Below are 25,992 nucleotides of genomic sequence, written 5' to 3'. Positions count from 1 at the left end.
AAGAGGACCACCTAAACTTCTTTGTTTTGGCAAGGGTGTTCTTGTCCTCTTCAGGAGAATGGGCAACAGTTGTAACAGCAGGCTATATAGGCAAATGAAATCTCCTATCTTATTTCTGTTGAGCCAGGGCTTTGATCTCCTCGCTGAGCACCTTGGTGATGTGTATGGCTTCCTGGGCCTCGTCACCTCCGATCTTCTCCAGAGCGATGTGAGCCGCCTCACGGACATTTGATATAGCATCATTCCTCCTGCAGAAAGGAAAGGATATTGGATTGGATTCGATTGCCTTATATTATCTTAGATTAGATCAGACTAGTTTAGATTAGAATTCTGATCTTCTCCCGAGCGATGTGAGCTGCCTCACAGACATTTGATATAGCATCATTCCTCCTATAGATAGAAAACGATATCAGATTGCACTAGATCGCCTTATAAAAGCTTAGATCAGATTTATTTAGATTACATACATTATCATGATTAGATTAGATCTGATGTAATCAGGTCTCTTCCAACTTTGTTTTGCTTTGTTTGGTTTTGTTTTGTTCCTTTGTTACTTTTCACTTCCAATCATTTCATTTCATCAGTGAATTTAAAATACGATTTGTCTGATTTGATTTGGTAGAATTTATTTGATAAGATTAGCTTTCATTTTTCATTTCATATTATGATAGGATTTAACAGAATTTGATTTGATTTCAGTTGATACTATTCTTCCATTGTCATAGGATATACAAGGTTCAACATTTTTGAAAAACAGTAATAATCATACAATACAGTGAAGTATTAAATGCAAACAACAATAAGGTAAACATGTGCATTCAATTTTTATCAAATCAAAGAAAGATTTAAAAGTGTCAATATTAGCATGGTCAAGGCCAAGGTCAAGTTCAATATAAGCATGGTCACTTAGTCAAGGCCGAGATCAGAAGGGAGGGGTGATCATGCCCCACCAAACTACCCATTCTTCAATACCATCTCAAATAGCCCAAACCTTCTTGGTTTAGTGCGAGCAGGCCACATATTCAGCCTTCCATACATGTACCCTGATAGAACTTTCAGCTTACCATAGATTGACCAGGCTTGGGACGGCTTGTTTAGCTCTCATATGACCCAGAGCTAGACAGCAGCTCTGCCTCACAAGACGATCCCGGTCTTTCAGCAGACGTAGAAGACGACGGATCACGCGGAGGTTCTTGTTATCGGTGACGCGGGCCAGGGAGAGCGTCGCCACGGCCCGGACGTTGTCGTCTTTGTCGGCGCATAGATCCATCATGGCCTCCATCACAGACCTAGTGTGGAATTTCGCTGAAATTATGAATGAGGAAAAGGTAAGATGGAATAAAGATGGTCTTTCGTTTAAAGATAAATGCCAGTTGTGGCAATGATTTGAAATGAGTTTGTATATAAAAGGACTACCATAGTGTCTCAATGTACATGTATAAATAAAATATGTGCCCAAGAATTCTGAAAGAAATTATGTAATTGTTGAGAAATCATCAAAATCAACAACATTCCAGGCATTAGCCAGGTCGTTTTCAAAGTAATAATAATACACTGTCCCACATGTGCCTATTTGTGTTGTTTATCTTCTGTTTATGTAAATGTACCAGATCTAGATCTGAATGATAAAGTGACGATTAAAATTGGGTTTACAGACTTCCTCATGAATTCAGTCTTTACTGCAAATACTGCAAGTTAATAAGATTTTAGTCATTAAGACAGTGAAAAAAGAAATACCATTCACTTTTATACACTCTGAGTACCTAACCAGAAAAAAACAGAATTCCTGATAAAAAGTTTTCCCATAAAGTGTTTGTTCATAAACATATAAACCTGAAGATGAACGAAAGAGTTAGGTCAAGAAAAATGGGGTCTTCCACAAATACACGCTCAAGGTTTCATATATGTAAACACTGACAGACTTTTAATGATAAATTACGGGAGCTATTCATCAATCTTGTACGTCAAGTAGTTGGATCTCTAAACACTTTCCTTAATTTTGATTGGCTAAGAAGCACTGTTATTATGGTAACTGTACACAACTTTGTCCATATCTACTGCCCGGCCGCTACGCATATTTTTAAGCCGGCTTTACATCAAATATACATTATGGAAAACTTTATGAAAAGCTTGCTACATTATTGCTGCGCTGTACACATTCATGGCAAGTCCAAGTCACGCCAATGACAGAAAAAGGGGTATCCACTTAAAGTACCCATTATCAGTTCTATACAAGTCATGGATATGTACAAGCACAAAGTGCTTCTTCTCCACCAAATTGTTGCAAATCAACAGATTCAAGATAATCAGTCAGCACTGTTGTTGATCAAAAGGCTTAGAAAAACAAGGCAATAAAGATCTTGCTGAGTGCATCTTTGGTTGCATGCCGAAAGAAGACAGTTATGATAGGCCATTATAACCAACTAATGGCTGAACTGAGAATGGAAGATCAACAGCCAATCTTCAATATTTTTAGAATGCTTCCTGGCATGTTTGACAAACCTCTCAATAGAGTTGGTCCTACAAGTTGAAGTTCAAGTTTATTTATTCAAAGCCAAACAAGTGGAATGCCTCTGGCCGTCTCACCTGCATCACGCGGTTCAATATAGCAGCAGTGCTGACTTTGAATACTACTCTAACTCGCACAAGATGTTCAGTGATACATGGTTACTCTTATGTCCACTTTTTATGAACTAGACCAATAAAATTACAGAGATATGATGGTTATTCAACAAAAAACCCCAACATGGCCAAAGTTCATTGATCTTACATGACCTTTGACCTTGATCATGTGACCTGAAACTCGAACAGGATGTTCAGTGATACTTGATTACTCTTATGTACAAGTTTCATGAATCAGATCCATAAACTTTTAAAGTTATGATGGTAATTCAACAGATACACCCAATTCGGCCAAAGTTCATTGACCTTTGACCTTGGTCATGTGACCTGAAACGCGCACAGGATGTTCAGTGATACTTGATTACTCTAATGTCCAAGTTTAATGAACTAGACCAATAAACATTCAAAGTTATGATGGTAATTCAACAGATACCCCCGATTCGACCAAAGTTCATTGACCCTAAATGACCTTTGACCTTAATCATGAGACCTGAAAATTGCACAAAATTTTCAGTGATGCTTGATTACTATTATGTCCAAGTTTCATGAATCAGATCCATAAACTTTCAAAGTTAAGATGGGAATTCAACAGATATCCCCAATTCGGCCAAAGTTCATTGACCCTAAATGACCTTTGACCTTGGTCATGTGACGTGAAACTCATGCAGGATGTTCAGTGAAACTTGATTTACCTTATGTCCAAGTTTCATGAACTAGGTCCATATATTTTCTAAGTTATGATGACATTTCAAAAACTTAACCTCAGGTTAAGATTTCGATGTTGAATCCTCCAACATGGTCTAAGTTCATTGACCCTAAATGACCTTTGACCTTGGTCATGTGACATGAAACTCTAATAGGATGTTCAGTAATACTTGATTAACCTTATGTCCAAGTTTTATTAACTAGGTCCATATACTTTCTAAGTTATGACATCATTTCAAAAACTTAACCTCAGGTTAAGATTTGATGTTGACGCCGCCGCCGTCGGAAAAGCGGCGCCTATAGTCTCACTTTGCTTCGCAGGTGAGACAAAAACATCACATTATAATCTTATAAGTATACATACAATGCATAGAAATACCAAACAAGACACAAACTACAGGAAAGCATTGGAACCTGGCCTGAAACTCGCTACAACTATACGCCGCTTAGCATTTAGCTCCAAGTATTTAATCCTCCAGTACGACTTCAGCGTCACCCGCTGCACATGTTCCGTCTTGACAGACCAGAAGTCTGTCAAGCCATTGTCGATGTATTGATAAATGAAATAATCTCCTGTCTAGTAACACCAGAGGAATGACATTCACTTGTTGATGAATTCTTGAAGAGGTGGAATGTCTAGGAAGTTACCTATCTGACCTCTGGAGTGTGAATGAAAAAGGTGCTGACTTGCAGGATCATTTTTTTTTCATGTGACGAAGACCACGAGTAGCAATCGGCTCGGGCGAAGCAAGGACACAGCGGGAACCATTTTGACGCCACATGGACCGCGTCTGCGCGCACAATGCATTTAGTGGGAACACCACAACGCAACATGCACTTCGCAAGGATGTGGTGAGGACTTACCATGCATGGGACAATATCACATTTTACGAAAAAACAACGAAGTTGGCACTACTTCCTCTGCCTTTTTTTGTCTGAATTTCAATGACGTAGCCAGAACTTCCGCCAGTGTAATGGGGCTTTACGGGTATAAGAGTTATGGGGTGTTGCAAGAAACTTGCGATCAATTGCAAGTCAATTTTCAGTCCCTACATCAATCATATGTCTTGCAGTTAATTGCAAATTAGTGACTTGCTCCTTGAAACAAGAAATTTAATCTGATTTCCTACAGCTCATGTTGATGCATCAGCAACAGAATATTTGAAATTGATCGCTAATGTTTTCTTGCAACACCCCCTCAGAGTCCAAGTGAGAAGGGGAGAAAGACATTGTTTTTATCTTACCAAGATTCTGAATGGCATCAATCCGGACCGTTGAGTCCATACTGAAAACTTCAAGCATAGTGTAGCGTTCTAACGCTTGTTCTTTTACTCGCTCCCAAAAGTCAATTCTCTCCTCATCTATAGTACAGAAATCTATTGAAGGGGAGAAAATAGTCAAAATGTCAAATATGTTATTAAAGTACCTCAATTCAACAAAGCGACCATGTCTTTTTCTTTTCTTTATGTTATGAAGCGCAGGGAGACAAAAGCAGCAAACAGTCCTGAAGAATGAGCTGTATATGCAGTCAGTGTCTATTTTTCGTAATGACCTGGGGGCCGTTTCATAAAGCTGTTCATAAAGTTAAGAGCAAGTTTAAGAACGACTGGTGATCCTTTCTTGTAGCAAATGATATGTTCATTGGTGATTATTTAGCGCATAAGAAAGGATAAGTCGTTCTTAAAGTCGCTCTTAACTTACGAACAGCTTTATGGAACACCCACCTGATCCCAGTGCATTTTGGTTGCAAAGAGGATACAAAACGTTTTTAAAAAATTGCCATCCATTGGAAAACGCTACGCATCCGTTGTGTACTCACTGCATGTATGCTTCATACATCGGTTCTTTTCCGTTTGGTTTTCAAAAATTGTCGCCAGTTTTGTCCATTTCTGGAGCAGATGAAAACGGACAAAATTTTGCTTGTCTGCTTGTCCTTTATGCATAAGTTTTGTGTCCATTGGCCTCTGGGACATGGCCTTAATGCATGACAAATCTTTCTAATTGTGTTTTGTTTTTTATTTTTTTCTCCAGTGCTGGTATATATTTCTCTCTTTTCTTCATTTTTTAAAATTCATTTTGGGAAGTTGAAAGCCCAGTACTTTTCAGAGCATGCAACATCCACCAGATATGATGTACAACACTTGGTAAGATATCAGCTAGAGGGTCTACCAAGGGTCACCTTAGAAATATAAGTAGAAAAGTCTCTGGACTTTGAAACAGAGGGTCATGGGTTCAAATCCCAGCCATGGCGTAGTTTCCTTTAGCAAGGAGTTCATCCACAGTGTGCTGCACTCGAGGTAAGGTAAAGTAAAGGTGAGGTAAATGGGTACCGGCAGGAATTAATTCCTCAAAAAGCTGTGTGCACCTGATTAGCTAGCCTTGCTTAGCCGGGGTAATGATAATAGCAGGGCCCTCTGGGAGAACAGTTTTCGGAACTAGAGTGTTTACCCTGGGTAAATATACCATTATTATTATCATAATTAAAATTACCCCTTTAATCTCCCTACACTTACATTCATAGCTCTCTTTCGTAATGACATCTTCTCTCTCTTCGTCCAATTCCTCCTTGAGTACAGGTATTATCCATTCCAAGGTCACCCCAATCTTGGACAGTTCTTCTGTACAGTCTTTCTTGAAGGCCTTTACAAACCTGTGCAATAAAAAAACATTAGTAAAAGCAACGAAAATAGCACAGGTAAAATACAGCAATACTGTACACATTTATTCATGAATTTCAATTCCAGATGGGTGTTTTATAAAGCTCGATGGAAAAAGTAAATCTATTCATCTGGACTTACTTGTTGAAGCAGAGGACAGTTTCACGTCCGATCTGGGACTCTTCTTCAGACGTGAAACTGCCCTCTACTTCAACAAGTAAGTCCAGATGAATAGATTTATTTTTTTCATCGATATTTGACTTTCCTGGATGAAATCAAAACATACATCAGATTATTTTTTATAAAACTTTTCGCAAGTTAAGGGCAACTTTAAAGGTAAATGCTAGTTTTGGTAACGATATCAAAATGAGTTCGTACAGAATCCAATGAAATGACCACTAAAGTGTCTGTTTGTATAAATAAAACGCATGTGCCAAAGGATTCTGGAAGAAATTGTGTAATTGCTGAGAAATCAGCAAATAAGCACGGGATTCAAGTAGGGCGTCGGGCCCGACGCCCTAAGCAATAATTATACATTGTCCCACGTGCGCTTATCTGTGTTGGGGATTTTCGGTGTGAACATTTTTCAGCGTAGATTTCAAGATTTCACAAAGTCCAGTGAATGTAACTGTACCAGATCTAGATCCTCGATGATATACTGACAATTAAGCCTTGTTTTACAGACTTTCTCATGAAATCAGTGTTAACTGCAACTACTGGAATTTCTCTTTAAGAACGACTGGTGAACCTTTCTCCCACACGAAATAATAACCAATTAACATTTAATATTGAATATCAGTTACCAAAAGAAAGGAGTACCAGTCATTCTCAAAGTCACTCTTAACTTACAAACAGCTTTATGAATCGACCCCCACGTGGGTGTTTCATAAAGATGTTCGTAAGTCACGAATGGGTTTACGCACGACTGGTGACCCTTTCTTGTGCTATTACACTTCACCCTGTAGCTGACTTGGCACCTAAAACATGTTCCAGTCGTGTGTAAAGTTGTGTATAACTTGAAAGAAATTAATAATGGACCCTTTGGGTGTTTCATAAAGCTGTTTGTAAAGTTACAGTCGTGTGTAAAGTTGTGTATAACTTGAAAGGAATTAATAATGGACCCTTTGGGTGTTTCATAAAGCTGTTTGTAAAGTTACAGTCGTGTGTAAAGTTGTGTATAACTTGAAAGGAATTAATAATGGACCTTTTGGGTGTTTCATAATGCTGTTTGTAAAGTTACAGTCGTGTGTAAAGTTGTGTATAACTTGAAAGGAATTAATAATGGACCCTTTGGGTGTCTCATAAAGCTGTTTGTAAAGTTACGCACAACTTTACGCACGACTGGAACATGATCTTAGCTGCTAAGTGAGCTACATAGGGATAGTGTGGCACAAGAAAGGTCCACAGTCGTGCGTAAAGTCTTGCATAACTTTACAAACAGCTTTATGAAACACCCACCTGGGTCATTTGTATATTCAAACACTCGATTGCTATTAGAAAACCTATCTAAACCATCCAATATAGGTAAAACAAAGTAGTTGCAGCAAACAATAATTTCATGAGAAAGTCTTTTAAATCAAGTAACATTACTTGCAAAATTCCAGTCATTTGATGGAATTCTGTGCTTATTTTGCTCATTTCTCAACAACTACGCATTTTCCAGAGTCATTTGGCAAATGTTTTTTATTTATACATACAAATATTTGGGTGGTAATTATATTGGATTCTGTTCGAACTCATTTTGAGGTCATTACCATAACTGCTATCTATCTTTAGGTATTTTATATAGTGCATTTCCTTGCAATTACAAAATACTTTACAATTTTCTTCTCCTATAGGTCTACATGTTGATCACCAAACAGTCAAAGTTCATTAAAAACATTTATAAAATAGGTGTATTATTTCCAGCATCGCGACTGGTCAATATGCGTCACATGACATCCAACTTTTTTGGTGCACTGCAAGGCAGTGCAAAATGTGCGCAACAAAAATTGACATTGCACGCTCAAGCAAACCAGTGCGGTAGAAGTCCAACAAAACTGTACTGTAACTTTTAAAGAATTTGTTTCTATGTTATAAAACAAATAATGCACTTGCTCTGTCGTGCGTAAAAGTAAATGCAGAGAAAGCTTGGTTTCTTCAGATGGTGCACACTGCGCACTCCCCGCCAGCGGCTCATGCACAGTGCAGCATCTATCTAAAGAAACCTCGTGTGCTCTGCATTTCCACTAACGCACTCGGCTGCATGCATTATTTTCATGAAATGGGCCTTCAATAGCTTCATGACCTAGTCCACGAAAACAGAAATTTTCAGAAAATTCGGTGGCAGCAAAGATTGAGATAACATATGTATGTTTTACACTTACTCTTCAACAGCTATTGATTCTTTGTCTTTGAAATGGACATCCCAAAAGTCTTCTATTTTGGCTTCTGTAGGGGGCAAGACCTGATGGACGTTCAGTCGAGTCCGCGTTTCTTTTCTCGTTAGCTGTCTTGGCTTCTTCTTTGTACCACCTTCAGTTTGGTCTAGAAAAAAAGAAGGTTTTTTTAAGGGTGTGGCAAGAAATAAATTGCAATCAATCGCAAATATTCTGTTGCAATTTTACAACTGATTGATCACTTTTGACTATAGCAAATCAGATTACACTCCTTGTTTCATTGAGCAGATTAGCAATTAATTGCAAATTTGCAATTAATTACACGGCATATATGCTTGATTTCGGGAATAGACTTGCAATTGATCGCAATTTTCGTGCAATGCTCCATAAGTGTTGCATACTACTACCCCGGCTTCACCCTGAACGGGTGCTTTTTCTCCCAACTGGATCTGACGGCATTGCTCTCATCGCCCAAGATGGTGCTATGGCAATACTGCCAACTCATGGTGAAGACCCATGATTTTGAAACAAATATGACTGCTGACACAATGAATTATTGTAACATTGGCTTTAAAGAGAAATGTCAGTAGTTGCAGTAAACACTGATTTCATGAGAAAGTCTGTAAAACCAGGCTTAATTGTCAGAATATCATCGAGGATCTAGATCTGGTACAGTTACATAAACAGAACTTTGTGAAATCTTGAAATCTACGCTGCAAAATGTTCACACTGAAGATCACCAACACAGATAGGCACACGTGGGACAGTGTATTATTATTGCTAGAATAAAGACCCGACGGAAGTGACCGAATCCGCGTTTATTTTGCTTATTTCTCAGCAATTACACAATTTCTTCCAGAATCCTTTGGCACATATTTTTTATTCATACAAACAGACACTTGGGTGGTCATTATATTAGATTCTGTAAAAGTCATTTTGAGATCGTTACCAAAACTGGAATTTATCTTTAAAGTGGGTGATAAAGCCAATGATGAAGATTTGCGGTTTCCTAAACCATTCAACATTGTATTAAGCCTGGTCTCTGGATAAACCAGGGGCTATTGCATAAAAGTTTACTATCACAGTAACACTGCCAATCAGCTTTGAGCATTCTTATCATGGTAGTTTTCTAGTCTGTAGGCACAGACCCTAATTGAAACTTTGATAAGCAAGTGTGTCTCCACGCAAAGACTAGCACATACAAAACTGAGTGAGAGGGCTTTCAGTACACAAGGCATATTCGGCTGTACATTCAGACCCTTAACTCGAGACTAGTTAAGAGACTCAACACAGACCCTTAACTCGAGACTAGTTAAGAGACTTAACACAGACTCGAGACTTAACACAGCAGACTAGTACATGTAGTTACTATACTTTCTATGCAATTAGGGAAAGTTCATGCATACCAAATGTGATCAGCATTGGTAAAATCACTTAACAAAAGTCCCTGAAAATAACAGACTAAATGGTAGGTTTAGACTTTACTGAGTCCATTTAGTTATCAGTTTTATAGACTTACTGAGTTCATCGGTTATCTCTGTAAGCTTCTGCTTGATGCTGATGGCTAGCTTGTCAAAGGCACCCTGAAAATCATCTTCATCGGAGAAATCAAACCACCTGATAGGAGCCAGCTGCAGTCGCCTGTACAGAACATATAAACAAAACAACTGAGAAACACTGTATGTTGTCTCTCATTGACTGTGTGCTATGAATGCCTGGTATTGAAGTATACCTTTTGAGATAACTATCAGCAATAGAGAGGATAAAATAGCTGATAATTTCATTTATGTAGAGAAACTATACATTTTTTCGAGGAAAGGGTACCTGCTTTGCTACTTGTCTTTGTATTAAACATAATCATTGTGAGATGGATGTATTGAGTACTGAATGTGAGTTATCATTCAAATGGGCCTATATTACAAGACTACACTACTGGGAATGTTGCATTGTGGGTATTGAACCTGGCCAGATTTTAGTAGAGTGCTTGAGGTGGGGCTATTAAAGCTGGTTTGTAATGCAGTTTAAAACGTAAATGCCACTTGTGTTGACAATCTGATTTTTCATGTTACAAATTAATTTTGAAAATAGATCTTTTGTTTTGCCCTACACAACCTTTTCTTAATTTTAAACAAAAAACCCAAAACATGTATTCAATAATATAACCCTTACACTTCTTCCAAAAGGCCAAATTCATCTAAAAGTGAATTCATGGCACATCCTGACAAAGAAATCAACTCTTTCTTTCAAACCAAATGTGAAAGTGAAACTGAGATAAAAATACAACCACAAAATTATTATCTCATTAAATGCTAATAACTGACAGTACCTCAAATACAGTACACGTTCACCAGAAATACAGAACTGAAACCATAGTCAAACAGAAAATGTGTACACAGTCAAGTTATGAACAATGCATACATGTATTTTTTTTCACAATTCAGTTTTGTGCAAATACTGGTCACGCCAAGCTTCCTTTTGCATGATACCAAACTAGTGTGCAATGTGGTGTGAAATGCTAGAGTCACACCAACGAAACAGACTGAAAACTTACCGATAAAGTACATTATCACCCGTATCAGACATCTGAGCTGGTCATTTACAAAACCGTATTGCCCTACATTTTCTGAATATCGGGAAGGGTAGGTATATTGTTTGTATTTTCCTCGGTCTCAATGCACGTATTTACTTTGCATGTAGAGACGACACAAAATATACCTTTGTATTTTCCCTGGTCTCACATCCGGGCATTTTAGGATGCGTATAATAAAGAGATACGCTTCAAGGATCCGCGCACCAACAATATACGTCATAATAAAGACAACGCTGGATCCGAGCGGTTGCAAGTAGGTCATAATGGTAAAGTGCAGAGCCTAGACCGATATTAACATGACACAATAGAACTCTATTTTTAAAAGAAATATCCCCATTATCATGATTTTTGCTCTAGATATCTGATTTGGATGATAATAAAAATATTGACTAGCTCTTCTTTCGGGGAACATCAAATATATTGCCCTTAAATGACCCATATTGCCCTCGTCTAAAGACTCGGGCCAATATGATTCATTTGCTGGCAATATATTTGATGTTCCCCTCAAGGCCAGTCAATATTATATAAGTATGTCATTGGTAATGACATAATAGTATGGTTTGTTTTCAATTGGTCCAATACCAATTCATCCAATTACCAACTCGTCTACTATCATTTGGTCCACCATCAGTTTGTCCACTATCCACTAGTCTAATTGCCATTTCGTCCCTTCACCATTTTGTCTAATAACCAGTTGGTCCAACAGCCATTTAGTCCATATGTACCATTTGGTCTAAAATTGGACCAAGTGTTAAAGAGAAATGCCAGTAGTTGCAGTAAACACTGATTTCATGAGAAAGTCTGTAAAACCAGGCTTAATTGTCAGTATATCATTGAGGATCTAGATCTGGTACAGTTACATAAACTGAACTTTGTGAAATCTTGAAATCTACGCTGAAAAATGTTCACACTGAAGATCACCAACACAGATAGGCACACGTGGGACAGTTTATTATTCTTGCTGGAATAAAGACCCGACGGAAGTGACCGAATCCGCGCTTATTTTGCTTATTTCTCAGCAATTACACAATTTCTTCCAGAATCCTTTGGCACATATTTTTCATTCATACAAACAGACACTTGGGTGGTCATTTTATTAGATTCTGTAAAAAGTCATTTTGAGATCGTTACCAAAACTGGAATTTATCTTTAATTGGGCGAAATAATGAAAATAAAGTAGATATTAGACCACCTGATTATAAAACATGGGCGTAGACAAACTGTTGATTAGACGAAGTGATAATTGGACCAAATGGTTAATGGACAAAACAGTTGTTGGACTAAATGCTGATGGACAGAATGGTATGCGCCTAAATGCAGGTAGACCATGTGATGAGTGGAAGAGTTGGTAATAGATGTATTGTCAATTTACCAATAGTTTTTGCCAGTCTGGAATTGGTTTCGCTGGTACAAGGCATAATAATGATAATAATAGACAGTTCTTGTATAGCGCATAACACATTATAAATAACGTCTCTATGCGCTTCCAAAGGACTTGGATATTATTACCCTGGCTTTAGCCCCGCAGCCTTTTACAGCGCGGTGGCATTTCAAGGAATAAATTCCTGCCAGGTACCCATTCACCTCACCTGGGTTGAGTGCAGCACAATGTGGATAAATTTCTTGCTGAAGGAAACTACGCCATGGCTGGGATTTGAACCCACGACCCTCTGTTTCAAAGTCCGGAGACTAATCCACTGGGCCACAACGCTCCACATAATGTACATGCAGGCAGGGATCATATAATATTCATAACATGTATGATTGTGCTGCAAGCTCAGTAAGCATTTTTTTTCTTCAATTTCTATTAAAATTTGACAGGCAAAAAAAAGAAAAAAGGGGTTCAACACAAAATGTTGGTCATTTTCCATCCAATTTGACATGTATGTACCTACCAGAATTCCAGGGGGTGATGCCTATGGAAAATAATACACACAGCACCCCCTGGGAAAATCTTCAGGGTATTGAATGCCACAATCCATGACTTCTGTAACTCCTACATGTATATGAAACCATGCAAGGGAATATTCATGAGTTTACTGGTAACATAGGCCAACGCCAATTAGTAAATGGGTTTAAATTCTCATCTACACACAAATTCGTACATGGTCACTGATTGTTTATCATTCTTGCCTTATGCTGTTCAGACGAACCGTACTTACATGCCAAAGTCCATGACTTCAGTGACTTCCTTATGATTCTGAATCATGCAAGGGAATATGGGTTTACTGGTTACATAGGCCAATGCCAATTAGTTAATGGGTTTAAATTCTCATCTAAACACCTCGGTATATGGTCACTGACTGTTCATCACTCATGCCTTATGCTGTTCAGACGAACCGTACTTACATGCCAAAGTCCATGACTTCTGTGACTTCTTTATGATTCTGAATCATGCAAGGGAATATGGGTTTACTGGAAACATAGGCCAAGGCCAATTCATCCTTGCAGTACTTAGATGTAGCAGACTTGGTACTTAGGAGTGAGAGAAAGAGCTGAGAGAGGTGGAAAAAAGAGATTCATTCGATGAGATGAAGATGCAAATTTGAAATGAATGAAAATGAAATGATGGATAAACAAGGCAGATTCACAAACAACAAGTCTCATCTGATCAAGGTCTATCAATGAAATGCAATATGATCTCTGGACCCCTAAATGTAGATGACCTTTGACCTTATCATCCTTATGAACACTTCTATGGTATTACCCAAGGATGTTATGTAAAAAAGTGTCAACATAATTGATACAGAAATAAAGAAATCATGAAATTGGACCCCATCATCCACATGTGCACATGTGTGTTATCATCCAAAGATCATATTAAAGTAACATGAGTTTAACATGATTGATGCAGAAATAAAGAAATGAGAGCAAGTTGCATAAAAGCCTTAACATTTTTGTAAGATCATTTCAACAATTGTTTTTTTTTAATGTTTGTGATCATTTCATTTCATTACTGGGTATGTCAAAATATGGGCACTCAATCAGAACAAATTTTTGACAAAATTTATCCAATTAAACACATTTTCATTTTGTATTCTCAATTTCAATTATCACTGTTTTTAGGTCATTGACATCTACATGTAGTAGTGCCATGTACTTTTAGGGGATTTACCTATTAAAACTGAAATAGGTTTACAGTTCGTGTTCCCAATGCAAAATATCACTTTGGTTTTGGGAATAAGCTTTTTAGCATAATGTGATGGCAGCTTATTGTCTGTGGTTTTCACTAACAAGTAGTTCAAATCCATGCAATCTAATCGGATAAAATTGCTTTATTTCATGAAGTGATTTCCACTAATAGCAACACTTTTCTGTACATTACAAAAGTGAAATCCACTTCTACATGTAATAACAATTTACTTTTGTTATCATTGTAAGTGACATTTACCCAATTCAAAAGGCCTACAAGTACATTATATGTGTATTCCACATACATGTACATGTACTCTATGTATTGTAGAGTAATCAAAAGTCAGTTTTAATACAAGCAATATACCGGTAATTACCGGTAATGATACCAATGAGTTTTGCAAAATTGCACAATAGACAGGCCAATATCATTATTAGGTACATGCTGGTCATATTATAGACCTATGAAAAAACAATATTTGACAGATTAAATGACAACACGGTTTGAAATTTAATACTTATTTTACTAGTATATGAGTAATTTGAAGGGATAGATTCACAGTCAAGTGCAGTATTAGGATAATCCTATGTATAAGCGAAACATAATTGGATGATATTTTTGTTAATGTTAACTCCATCTACATGTATTTTACTCTGTAACTGTCTAGGGAAAAAACAAGCTTTTACTGTTAAAATGAATGACAATAATTAAATGTACATGTAGAAAAAGGAAAGATTACTCTTTCGCTCTATAAAGTACAGTGACATTTCTTTCTTTCCTCTTCTTTTTTCTTGACCTTTCTCTCTTAAAATCCACTGCTCCTTTTTTTTTCTTTTTCTATTGCTATCTTTTCTTGATTCAGGCTACTTTGCCTTTACATGCAGGCCTTTTAAAGTGTGCCGAACAACTCTTGTAATAGAACACAAAGTGTATTTTTCTACTACATGTATAATGATTAGTTTGTTTTTGTTAAAATCTCTTTGTACAGTGTAAATCTGTGTACAGTAGATACTACATCATAATGATTGATATGTTTGTATTTATATTGTTTTAAGAGTCTATTTTAAACTAATAGTTTGGCTGGTAAAACAAAGATAAAAACTGAATTGAATTGAATTAAATTTATTTCCTTGCCTTCTAAAAATTAAAGTTCTGACTTCAATAGAGGCAATTCTGTACACAGCTTTTCTATTTGTACTACACACCATTTAATTTGTGTCAAGCAAATAATGGCCTTGCAAATTATTTGAGACCATACAATTTGCTTTGAACAAATAAAATGGTGTGTATTTGACTATTCAACTGAGACAAAATATGGTGAAAATATTCAACTGGAAAAATATTTTGACTTCTCTGAAAAGAATCTGGATCTAGTGTACAGAATTTTATTAAGCTCAGGGTGTGGCAAATTTCTCTGAACTGAGGTTGGGATATACTTTTCTGACATGGACATACAGACGGGGGGGGGGGGGGGGGGGGGGGGGGGTAGGCTTGGGGGCTCTTGCCCCCACCCCCATTAAAATATTAATAATAAATAAATGAAAATTAACGACCAAGAAAAAAAAGAAAGGGAAAGATATAGGGGTGAAATATGATATTATTTTCTGAATATCATATAAAAAACTATCACAAACCTGGATTTTGTAATAAAAATGTTGACCTTTTTACTTGCTCGCAATTTCTTAATCAATTTTACGCAAAACGCCATATCGAGCCCCCTCAAAAGTTTGGCTCATAACGTCACTGTTTTCTGAAGCAATGCCAATTCAAAAAAACACTCTCATTTTCTAATGATAGAATACATGAATGTAGAAATATGTAGGTCGAGAGTGAACATCATTTTCTTATCATTTCTAACCAAATTTCCCAGTATTTTTCATGAGGCTGCATGTTGAAGTAGCATACAATTTATGTCATATGTTAAAGGTCTAGTTCACCTCAGAAAAATGTTGATTTGAATCAATAGAGAAAAATCAGAAAAGCACAATGCTGAAAATTTCATCAAAATCGGATGTAAAATAAGAAAGTTATGACATTTCAAAGTTTCGCTTATTTTTAACAAAATAGTTACTTGAACGAGCCAGTTACATCCAAATGAGAGAGTCGATGATGTCACTTACTATTTCTTTTGTGTTTTATTGTTTGAATTATACAATATTTCAATTTTTACGAATTTGATGATTAGGACCTCCTTGCCTGAAACACAAAATGTTAAAATAATGGAATTTCACATGTTCAGGGAGGAATGAAACTTCATTTCACATGACAATGAGGAGAAAATCAAAATATTTCATATAATACAATACAAAAGAAATAGTGAGTGAGTGATGTCATCAGTTCCCTCATTTGCATACAGACCGAGATGTGCATATATACATGTAACTGTTTTGTGAAATGAAGCGAAACTTTAAAATGCCATAACTTTCTTATTTTACATCCGATTTTGATGAAATTTTCAGTGTTATGCTTGTTAAATTTTTCTCTTTTTATTCAAATGAAGTTTTTGTTGGGGTAGACTTGTCCTTTAACTGAATTTATAAAGATTTTCTTTTCCATTTTTTATGTACAGACATAGATTACTTTTCCTGGTATTGCATTGCAATTTGCTCCATTATCTTTTTATGACTGCTACACATAAAGTACTAGAAGTAGTATGTTCAGCAGATGTTTTACACACATGTAGAGCGACATGTATACAGAACGTAGTGGAGAGCTTTTCTCATATTCTGATAAAAAATGCTTCAAATTTGGTAAGCAAAATTATCCCCTGTGAAATATTATTAGAGCTGTGGAGGAAATCTATGAGCAAGTAAGATAAGTTAGAATTGGATGCAGTGAAAATTTAAATAAAAACACTGATTCAGCCTTCGTAAACTAAACAAGAACACATCTTATCCACAAACAATTACAAATTAATTAATTACCTTTGCATCAATGATAGCTTGGCCAATCTTATTGAGGAACTCCACACCAGCCTTCAGACCGGTCTCGTCCACCCATACAGAGATACCAGCCTTCTCCAGAGCATCTGAATACAGGAGCGGGGAGAAGTTTGAAGTCATGATTATCATACAATAAATAAAAACAACCATTATAACATTATTTGAATTCAGTAAATAACTTTAATCATGTATGATCATCAAAACTTTAAATCATCACACTCTATAAAATGTAGTGACATCTATCATCACCATCATCGTCAACATCACCATCATCATCGCTGTCATCATCATCATCATCATCATAGCACCATTATAATGGAGCAGCAATCAATATCATCAAACTATCATCATCATTACATATCACCATCATTATAATTTCCATCATCATCATCATTTTCATCACCATCATCATATTCATCTCCATCATCATCATAATCACTATCCTCCACAACTTCATCATGATCATCAACTTCATTTTCATCAATTTTTTCTTCATCATCATCACCATCATAACAATCATCAATATCGTCTCCATGATCATTTTCATCATCATCACAACTCATCCCTATAATCATCATAACCATCACCACCACCAACAGTACCAGCATTCCAACAAGAGGAAACTCACCTCTCATCATCCTCATTTTCTCTTTGTCCTGATGACTATAACTGATATTGATATCCTTCAGCTCCATTATCCCCATCATCATCACCATCAATATTACCAACACCACAGCCACTACCACCATCATTTCTACAGGTAGAAACCCACCCCTCATCATCCTCATTTTCTCCAACATCAACATCTTCAACCTCATCAACATCATCATCATCACCATCATCACCACCATCATCATCATTTTCATCACCAGTCACCATTCCTACAGGTAGAAACTCACCTCTCATCATTCTCATTTTCTCCTTGTCCTGATGACTGTAACTAATCATAAGATCCTTCGGCTCCATACTTGACGATCGATGGGTCAACCTTTCGCTACTCTTCTCCTGCGTTGACGAACCACCTTCAACCTGTGGAGACGCAGATTCACTCATAGTCACTTGATTGTCTCTACCCTGATTTTCTCTAGTATCCTTAGGTGCAATATCCTCTACCACATTTGCCTGTCTAGGGCCACTCCCTACCTGGTTCTCACCACCATTGACACTTCTGTTGCAGTCTACCTTATCCTCACTGCCTTGTCTCGGGGTGGTACTTTTGGGGGTATTTGGCCGGCTTCTTCCTTTCTTGTTAACGCTGCTACTAACGCCCATAGTCAATTGAAAACCAGAGTTGTGGCTTACATGCAGGATTGGTAAGGTATGAATGAACTTGCGGTATCAAACATGCATGGAAGGAAGTGTGAGGCCTGTACAGAGGAATCCCTTAATCCCACATTCAAGCTGGGTCATGATGGACCAATCAGCAAGGTCAAAGGTCATGCAGAAAAAGCAGCCAATCACCAATGTTCTATGAAAATGAGATAGAATGTTAAAGATGAAGGATGAATTACACATATGGGATAGAGACACCATGAACTGTGAGAACGGATTTGGTACTGTCTGCTTTATTTTACATGCTTTTCCCTTCAGATCTGTACGCAATTTCTTATTTAACTTTCAAAAAAGTGATACTTTAAAGATAGAAAACCAAAGGGTTACCATAAATTTGTACAGTAATTGTCACGAATAATTACATGAAAGGGGACAGAAAGTATTTACCAGTCCTCACTACAAAAAGCAAACATCAATGAATGAAAGTAAAGTATGTATGATCCTTCTTCTATAGTGTATGAATGGTTATCTCTAGTTTTATGTACATGTACATGAACTGTGGATCTGTTCTTTCTTTTCTTGAACCCAATTGGCATTACCTCCAGTTACAAGTACAGTGCTTATGTACATGTAGGTGTTCTTTCTTTTGTTAGTTGAGCTTTTCCCCATTTGCATTCATTTTTGTTTTTGGAGGGGTCATAAAATCAATAGTAGACTGACAATTTGAACAAATTAGAAGGGGATTTCCCTTCAAACCTCCCTCCCCCCAAACAACAGGTACATGTATATCCCCAACGGGGTACATTTCAATACTCAAGGAAAAATTTGAATTAGACAGGTACTGAATGCAGTCTGATTTTGCCCTTTCAATCTAAAGTTTAACACCAGTTGAACTACTGTGCATGTGAATGGGTATATTTCCAATCTGAATTCAAATAGGGATTTCCCCTTTTCTAGGCCCTGATGCATAAACATGTTATGAGTATGGTATGAACTTCCATAAAATCCTTGATCCTGATTGGCTGCAGGCCATTGTTACCATGGTAGTTACCATTAGATGCCACACCTACCATCATAACGTTTTTATGCAATTGGCCCCTTGTGGTTTTCTATAAAGCAATGATACAAACAATGAAAGACCCCCTGCTGACTCATCTCTGAAGTAGCGTACCTACGGGGGGGAGGGGGGAGGAGGGGGCAGGCAGTCTGCCACAACCCATGCAAAGGATATATCGCTGCCCCCCCCCCCCTGACGAGCTTGAAAGACCGTTATTTCCCCCCCTGACAAGCTTGAAATTTTTGTTGTTTTTTTTGCTTGTCAAATTTTTTGGCGGACGTTTTTGCCCCCCCCCCGTGGAAAATCCTAGGTACGCCACTGCAACTCAGTCATCAAGACAAAAACAGCTCAATTTATCAAGTACAATTCTTATATGATTAATAGCACCTAGTGGTTTTAAGTACTGAATACAATACCTGTAAACCCTTAAATGTCATCTGACAATGCTCAGATCTAAATGATTTTAAAATTATTGTCAGGAGAAATATTTGTTTATGTTTTAATATAATTATTCAATTTCCAGGAACATAATTTGAGTAGGGCTGGGACTAAAACCCGGGTACCCGGGTCCCGCCCGGAAGCGTCGGGTACCCGGGTAGAAAAATCAATACCCGATACCCGAAAATTGCTCACCAGTATAACGTACATTTGATTTGTATTGCGTAGTGTAAGACATGATTGTAAACTCATCACAAAAGTACACAAGTCTCATTTTGAATCTCACCAATTACCCTCGAAATATCCTTAAATATACTAGTTTTTCAAGTGTTGATGATGTGACTGAGATCGTTCAATCGTCGCCATGTTTCTTTTGCAGCGCAGTGACGTCATCCAGCCACTGCGACGCAAGCCAATTTATGAATGAAAATATAGTAAGCATGCGCATTGCAAGCCTCAGCCCCACGCAGTATTCCGTCAAAACAAGTCTGCAATACTCTGTCACCTCGTACCAAAATCGACCTAGAATTCCACTTTCCTTTATTTCATATGAATTATGAAAGGTATTCTCAGAGGATCTGTTTTCTCACCGATACCACGCAAGTAAGGAAATTTTATTACTTCTTGCTTTTCCGTCAAAATCTTACGAAGTAGCGTCGATGTTGCATCGTGTTTGTGAGTTTGTAGAATCTATCGCTACGTGAACAAAGTCAATTGATTTCCGGGTTTCGGAGCGTCAAATGCGCCAGCCAATCACGATCGTGTTACCATTTTCGGTTTATGATGAACTGAAAATGGTATCAAGAACGTGATTGGCTGGCGCCTCGTATGCTCCGAAACCCGGAAATCAATTGACTTTGTTCACGTAGCGATAGATTCTACAAACTCACGAACACGATGTAATATCGACACTACTTCGTAAGATTTTGTCGGAAAACCAAAAAGTAATAAAAATATGCTTAACAGTGCGGTATCGGTGGGAAAACAGATCCTCTGAGAATACCTTTTATAATTCATATAAAATATAGAAAAGTGGATTTCGAGGTCGATTTTGGTACGAGGTGACAGAGTATTGCAGACTCGTTTTGACGGAATACTGCATGGGGCTGAGGCTTGCAATGCGCATGCTTACTATATTTTCATTCATAAATTGGCTTGCATCGCATTGGCTTGATGATGACGTCACCTATGGGGTTTTTCCACCAGTCATATTTCGAGCGACATGATTTTCGGGTACCCGGGTACCCGCCCGAAAATTACCACGGGTACCCGAAAAGAAAAAAACCCAAAAGTCCCAGGCCTAAATTTGAGTTTGTGTACGTATGTGTGGACTTAGATCCTATGTGTGTTTGGGTATGTACATGTGATGTATGCAGTATAGTAGGCCCTATGGATTTTATCTGTTTGTGTGTTTCTACTATGAGTTTTGTGATTCTAATTAATAATTTCAGAACACTATTTTCATTTGTTGACCCCCGGGGGTTAAAAACAACTAAAATTATTGAAAAAAAGAATTATAAATCATATTTCCCGTTTTTTATATATTTACCGGACGGTATTTACTGGTATTTACCACTGGTAATTACCGCTCCGCCCGGTATTTACCGCCCAACCCTGCTCACTTTATTTCAGCCCTCCAAAAATCATGAATTGCCAACAATAAACATATTTAAAAACACATTTCACCAATAACCATACAGTCAAAGGAATACATGAGATAGCCGTACAAATATATCTTCCAGCATAATTATTAGATCTTCATCATAAAACTCGAGTCGAGGAGCTCCGCTGCTGCCTTGGCTGCGGCTTTGGAGCTCCTCGCTCGAGTTTCCCAACCCAGAGAACGCCCGGGAGAAGCCCGGCCCCCGGGCAGTAACGAAGAAGAGCCTGACGTTGCACGACTTTTTAGTTTGGTCTAACTTAGTTTAACGGGGCATGCATACGGGATTTTTGCCAGAAAATGGTTCATTTAAAACACTTCTGCAATAAAATTCTAAAATTACACTTACCTAAATGAATTAGCAATTTAGAAGACAGAACTCAAGAAAATTCCTTTCCGAACGCGCTGCATCAGTGTGTGTACTAATGATATTGCTTCGTTCTAAAGAACAACAGCACGAGAGAGTGATAACTTTTAAGAAATATACGGTATACAGAAAAAAAAAAGGTAGTACTATACCGGTACCGGTACAGTACAACCATAGAGCTATTAACAATGGTACAACGAGGATTTTGGGGCGTAGACCTATTTATTTGTCTATGGGCGTATATAATGGGTTAGGGGCTTTATTTTGGGTGTTTGGTTTTGTTTTTGTTTTTGCATAGCCTACAGATGTGAGAATCCTTGGTTTGATTAATAAAAATATTTACTATTTTTTTTACGTTTCCTCCTCGAAAAGCTCTCAGAAATCAAACTGGCCTGTGTTACTCCTCCTCCTCTTCCTCCTCCTCCTCCTCCTTCTTCTTCTTTTTCTTCTTCTTCTTCTTCTTCTTCTTCCTCCTGAATTGAAAGAGCAATTATAAATAGGAGTGGGCTATAAATGGGTGATTTTTGGTTTTACTGTGGGAACAGTTTTTTTGTGTTCCTTTTACCTTATCTCAACATGAAATGACAATATTTTTTGTCTCGGGTCCGAGAAAAAAGTGTGCCGGGCCAAAATCCAAAATGGCCGCCAAAACCCCCAAAATCACAGTTTTGGCCACAACTTCTTTATTTGGTGGTCTTTTTCTTTGGTTTTGGTGTCTATTCATATGTGTTTGGGGGCAGGCAATTTGTTTTTCCTATAATTAGTACTTTTAAACCATTATTTGTAGAGTTAAAAGGTAATTATACCTTAATTTTCCAATTTTTATAGCCTTTTTTCAGCCAAAAAGTAGGTTTTATCGTCCTGGGGTTCTTGGATATTTGATGGTACGAGGTCACAATAGCAAGCAGCTTCGTAGAGCTATATTGCTTTTATTCCTCTACTATGGGTTTTACGGATATTTGTGAAATATATCTTATTAAATAAAAAAATGTTAATTATCAATACGGGCTATAGAGTATACAATGTACTGTTACTGTACATACTAGTACTACACTGCATATATCCATGCATTGACCACCATGACATATGACAAGGCCTGTATATACACTATAGTGTCATAGAAATAAGCTCCTAAGGTTTAAAATTAGATTGTGAATTGTGAATTTGATTGCTTGTCGGCTGATGTACATGATGAAACCAGCAACGTAAATTGCACATGAAAATATCACATATCATATACGTACATCACATATCTACATATAGCCATATCTTCTTCATTTGGAGGCTTTTTTTACCTGGTTGTGGTGTTTTAGTAACTGGCCTATGTTTGTGGGGTCAGGTAACTATCATGGTAACGTTGATCAACAGCCAATCAGAACCAAGGATTTCATGCAAGTTACCATTAAGTTAAGTTAACATAATGGTAAATTTTACGCAACGGGGCCCAGAATAAGCTACAGTGTAAATGCCATGATGTGGGGTTAATTACATTTCTCCTCCCCCTGAATTGGCATATTTGACAAAACATGTCCTCAGTGTCTGAGACAAAACATATCTTCAATTTCTGGGCATCTAATTCTAAACCTAACAGCTCATTTCTACATGTATAACACTATAGTTTATACAGGCCTTGTCATGATGGCCAATGCATTTATGCAGTGCAGTATGTACAGTAACAGTATGTACACTGTATACTGTATATCCTCTATGGATAATTAACATATTTTTTTATTAAATAAGATATATTTCAGAAATATCCGTAAAACCCATAGTAGAGGAATAAAATGAATATAGCGCTATGAAGCTGCTTGCTATTGTTGACCTCGTACCATCTAATATCCAAGAACCCCAGGACGATAAAACCTACTTTTTGGCTGAAAAAAGGCTATAAAAATTTGAAAATTTAGGTATAATTACCTTTTAACTCTACAAATAATGGTTTAAAAGTACTAATTATAGGAAAAACAAATTGCCTGCCCCCAAACACATATGAATAGACACCAAAACCAAAGAAAAAGACCACCAAATAAAGAAGTTGTGGCCAAAACTGTGATTTTGGGGGGTTTTGGCGGCCATTTTGGATTTTGGCCCGGCACACTTTTTTCTCGGACCCGAGACAAAAAATATTGTCATTTCATGTTGAGATACATTACAAGGAATAAAAAAAAACTGTTCTCATATTGAAATTGCAAAAAAAGTATTTTTGACCCATGTATAGCCCACTCCTATTATAAATTTGCATTATGTGCTAGCCTTTCCGTGGAGCCATTAGCGGATCCAGGCGAGCCGGCCGCGTGTTTTTTTACCGTACCGCTAACGCGTCAGATTCTCTCATTTAATGCCGCAGAGCGTCTTGAGCAGAGGCCATTATCGCTTTCGGTACGCAAAAAAGTGCAATACCACGAAAGTTGTGCAATACGCATGCGCGTGGACTTCGCCTCGTTAGTGATTGCAGTCACTATATAGACATGAGTACACACGCATACATCGAGGTTTTCACCCGACTGCTAAGAAACCACAAGTGCCTGTGAGCAAGCAACCAGGTCGGGGACCGACGGCTTAAGGTCCTCTCCGAAGGACCTGATAATGAGGATAAATTGGGGTATATTGCAATGGTAGTTTATGGCAACAAGCCCTTCCCAACCTCCAAATTCGTGCAGATTTATTCTATGAATATACTTAGAAACAAAAACTAAACTACCTGTAGTAAATAATCTGTTCTATGTTTTGTCTCAGATCTCTCTCAGTAGTGGTTTTGATTTTTCAACCATATCAAAAAATCATGCTAACATTACATTTATGGAGTGGAATATTATTTAGCAATTTTAGAAACCATTAAAAAAAATGCTTCTTTATACTGTTAGAGATAAATTGGATAAAATTAATTAACAGTTGATTATCATTATAATCGGTTAAAAAAAATCCCTCAAAATTTAAAATGATAGCTAGTCCATTAAAAATTCTAACATATGCATTACCCCCCCCCAAAAAAAAAGGCCAATCAGCGTATAGCATGTGAAATTATATATTGTCGGGTATACCCAACTGTTAACAGTAGTTTTTGCTTCATATTCCAGCCATTTCTGAACAGATTTTCTTCAAACCAAAGGCATATTTCTTCATAGATGATAATTCTGCTTCAATATACTCATGGTAGTTTTCATCCTCCCTCCCGAAGTAGTTATCAACCTGAAGCACCCTCTACCCCATATACTGAACTTCCCCTTTAAGGGCAGTGTTATACTAATTTCATTATCAATTCAGGAATAGAGAAGATCTATAACGCAATTTAGTCACACAAATTGTCGTGATTGTATGCAGTTGAACTTTATCTCAGTAATTAAGGGACTCGATCCAATCACTCTCAACTCCCTGGTCTATCCAAATAACGTGTATGTAGGTATGGGTACCTATATCTACAAAGTGGGTATTGTATTAAGGTCAGGCCCCCCCCCAAATCTAACTAATCTAAAAAGTTCTACATCAATTATCACCATCAGCATTATCACTATCATATCACACACAAATTCATGGTATAGAATAATCACATTACCACAACTGCCTTTATAAATATCATCACCCACACCATCATTTTTATCATATTATCATCATAACAAACTTCATAATTATATCACTTTCCAACACCATCTTCATCAATCTGTAACAAACACAACACTGGTGATATCCCTGTAATGCAAAATGTAAATCAATGCAATCAAAATGATGAGAAAATATTGAGTATCATTATTGGTGTACATGTTTATTTATTGTAATGTTAAAAGTAAAATATTTGTTGACATTAACAAAAGGAGAGAAGAAGCATGTTCCAACCAGTTTGAACATCATTCTTCAAAACACTTATCTGACCATATACATGTATGTTCTTCAGTTGTACCTGCAAGTATTATCACAAGAAATCATATTTATATGTAGTATTTATAGTGTGCATATGATAAACATGTAAAATATTTTACTATACACTATACCAACCCCCCCCCCCCCCACTGATCAACTTTTTCAGGGTTGGCACGGTGGGAAAAATTGAAGACATTCCAAAAACATACAAGAGCCATCCAATTTTGATGATTTAGAAAAATCCAACAAGCATAAATCATCAAAATTGGATGTAAAATAAGAAAGCTATGATGACATTTTAAAGCTTCATTTATTT

The 25,992-nt window shown here is 37.2% G+C and overlaps 1 protein-coding gene across 1 annotated transcript; it reads right to left on the bottom strand.

Moving 5' to 3' along the window:
* Nucleotides 1–21,914, bottom strand: LOC121422070. Its single transcript, XM_041616878.1, has 10 exons — nt 21,804–21,914; nt 17,927–18,495; nt 17,010–17,113; nt 13,302–13,447; nt 9,882–10,003; nt 8,351–8,510; nt 5,841–5,977; nt 4,572–4,703; nt 1,065–1,305; nt 1–248 (listed from the first exon to the last, which is right to left on the bottom strand). Exons 2-10 carry the CDS (start codon nt 18,297–18,299, stop codon nt 110–112), a joined length of 1,554 nt encoding a protein of 517 aa, XP_041472812.1. The 5' UTR covers nt 18,300–18,495; nt 21,804–21,914; the 3' UTR covers nt 1–109.
* Between the last annotated feature and the right edge of the window lie 4,078 nt (nt 21,915–25,992).

The sequence above is a fragment of the Lytechinus variegatus genome, chromosome 9, assembly GCF_018143015.1.
Source record: "Lytechinus variegatus isolate NC3 chromosome 9, Lvar_3.0, whole genome shotgun sequence".
NCBI classification, from domain to species: domain Eukaryota; kingdom Metazoa; phylum Echinodermata; class Echinoidea; order Temnopleuroida; family Toxopneustidae; genus Lytechinus; species Lytechinus variegatus.
The sequence above is the reverse complement of the archived record's forward strand: the minus strand, read 5'-3'. Positions and strand labels throughout refer to the sequence as shown.

Bases quoted from the DNA above. Each gene is read 5' to 3' on its own strand.
- LOC121422070 (XM_041616878.1), bottom strand. From the start codon at position 18,299: ATGGGCGTTAGTAGCAGCGTTAACAAGAAAGGAAGAAGCCGGCCAAAT. The intron at 17,114-17,926 runs GTGAGTTTCTAC...TCCTGTATTCAG, and splicing joins GAAAATGAGAATGATGAGAG to ATGCTCTGGAGAAGGCTGGT. The intron at 13,448-17,009 runs GTAATTAATTAA...CACCTCTCTCAG, and splicing joins AAGCTATCATTGATGCAAAG to CTCTTTCTCTCACTCCTAAG.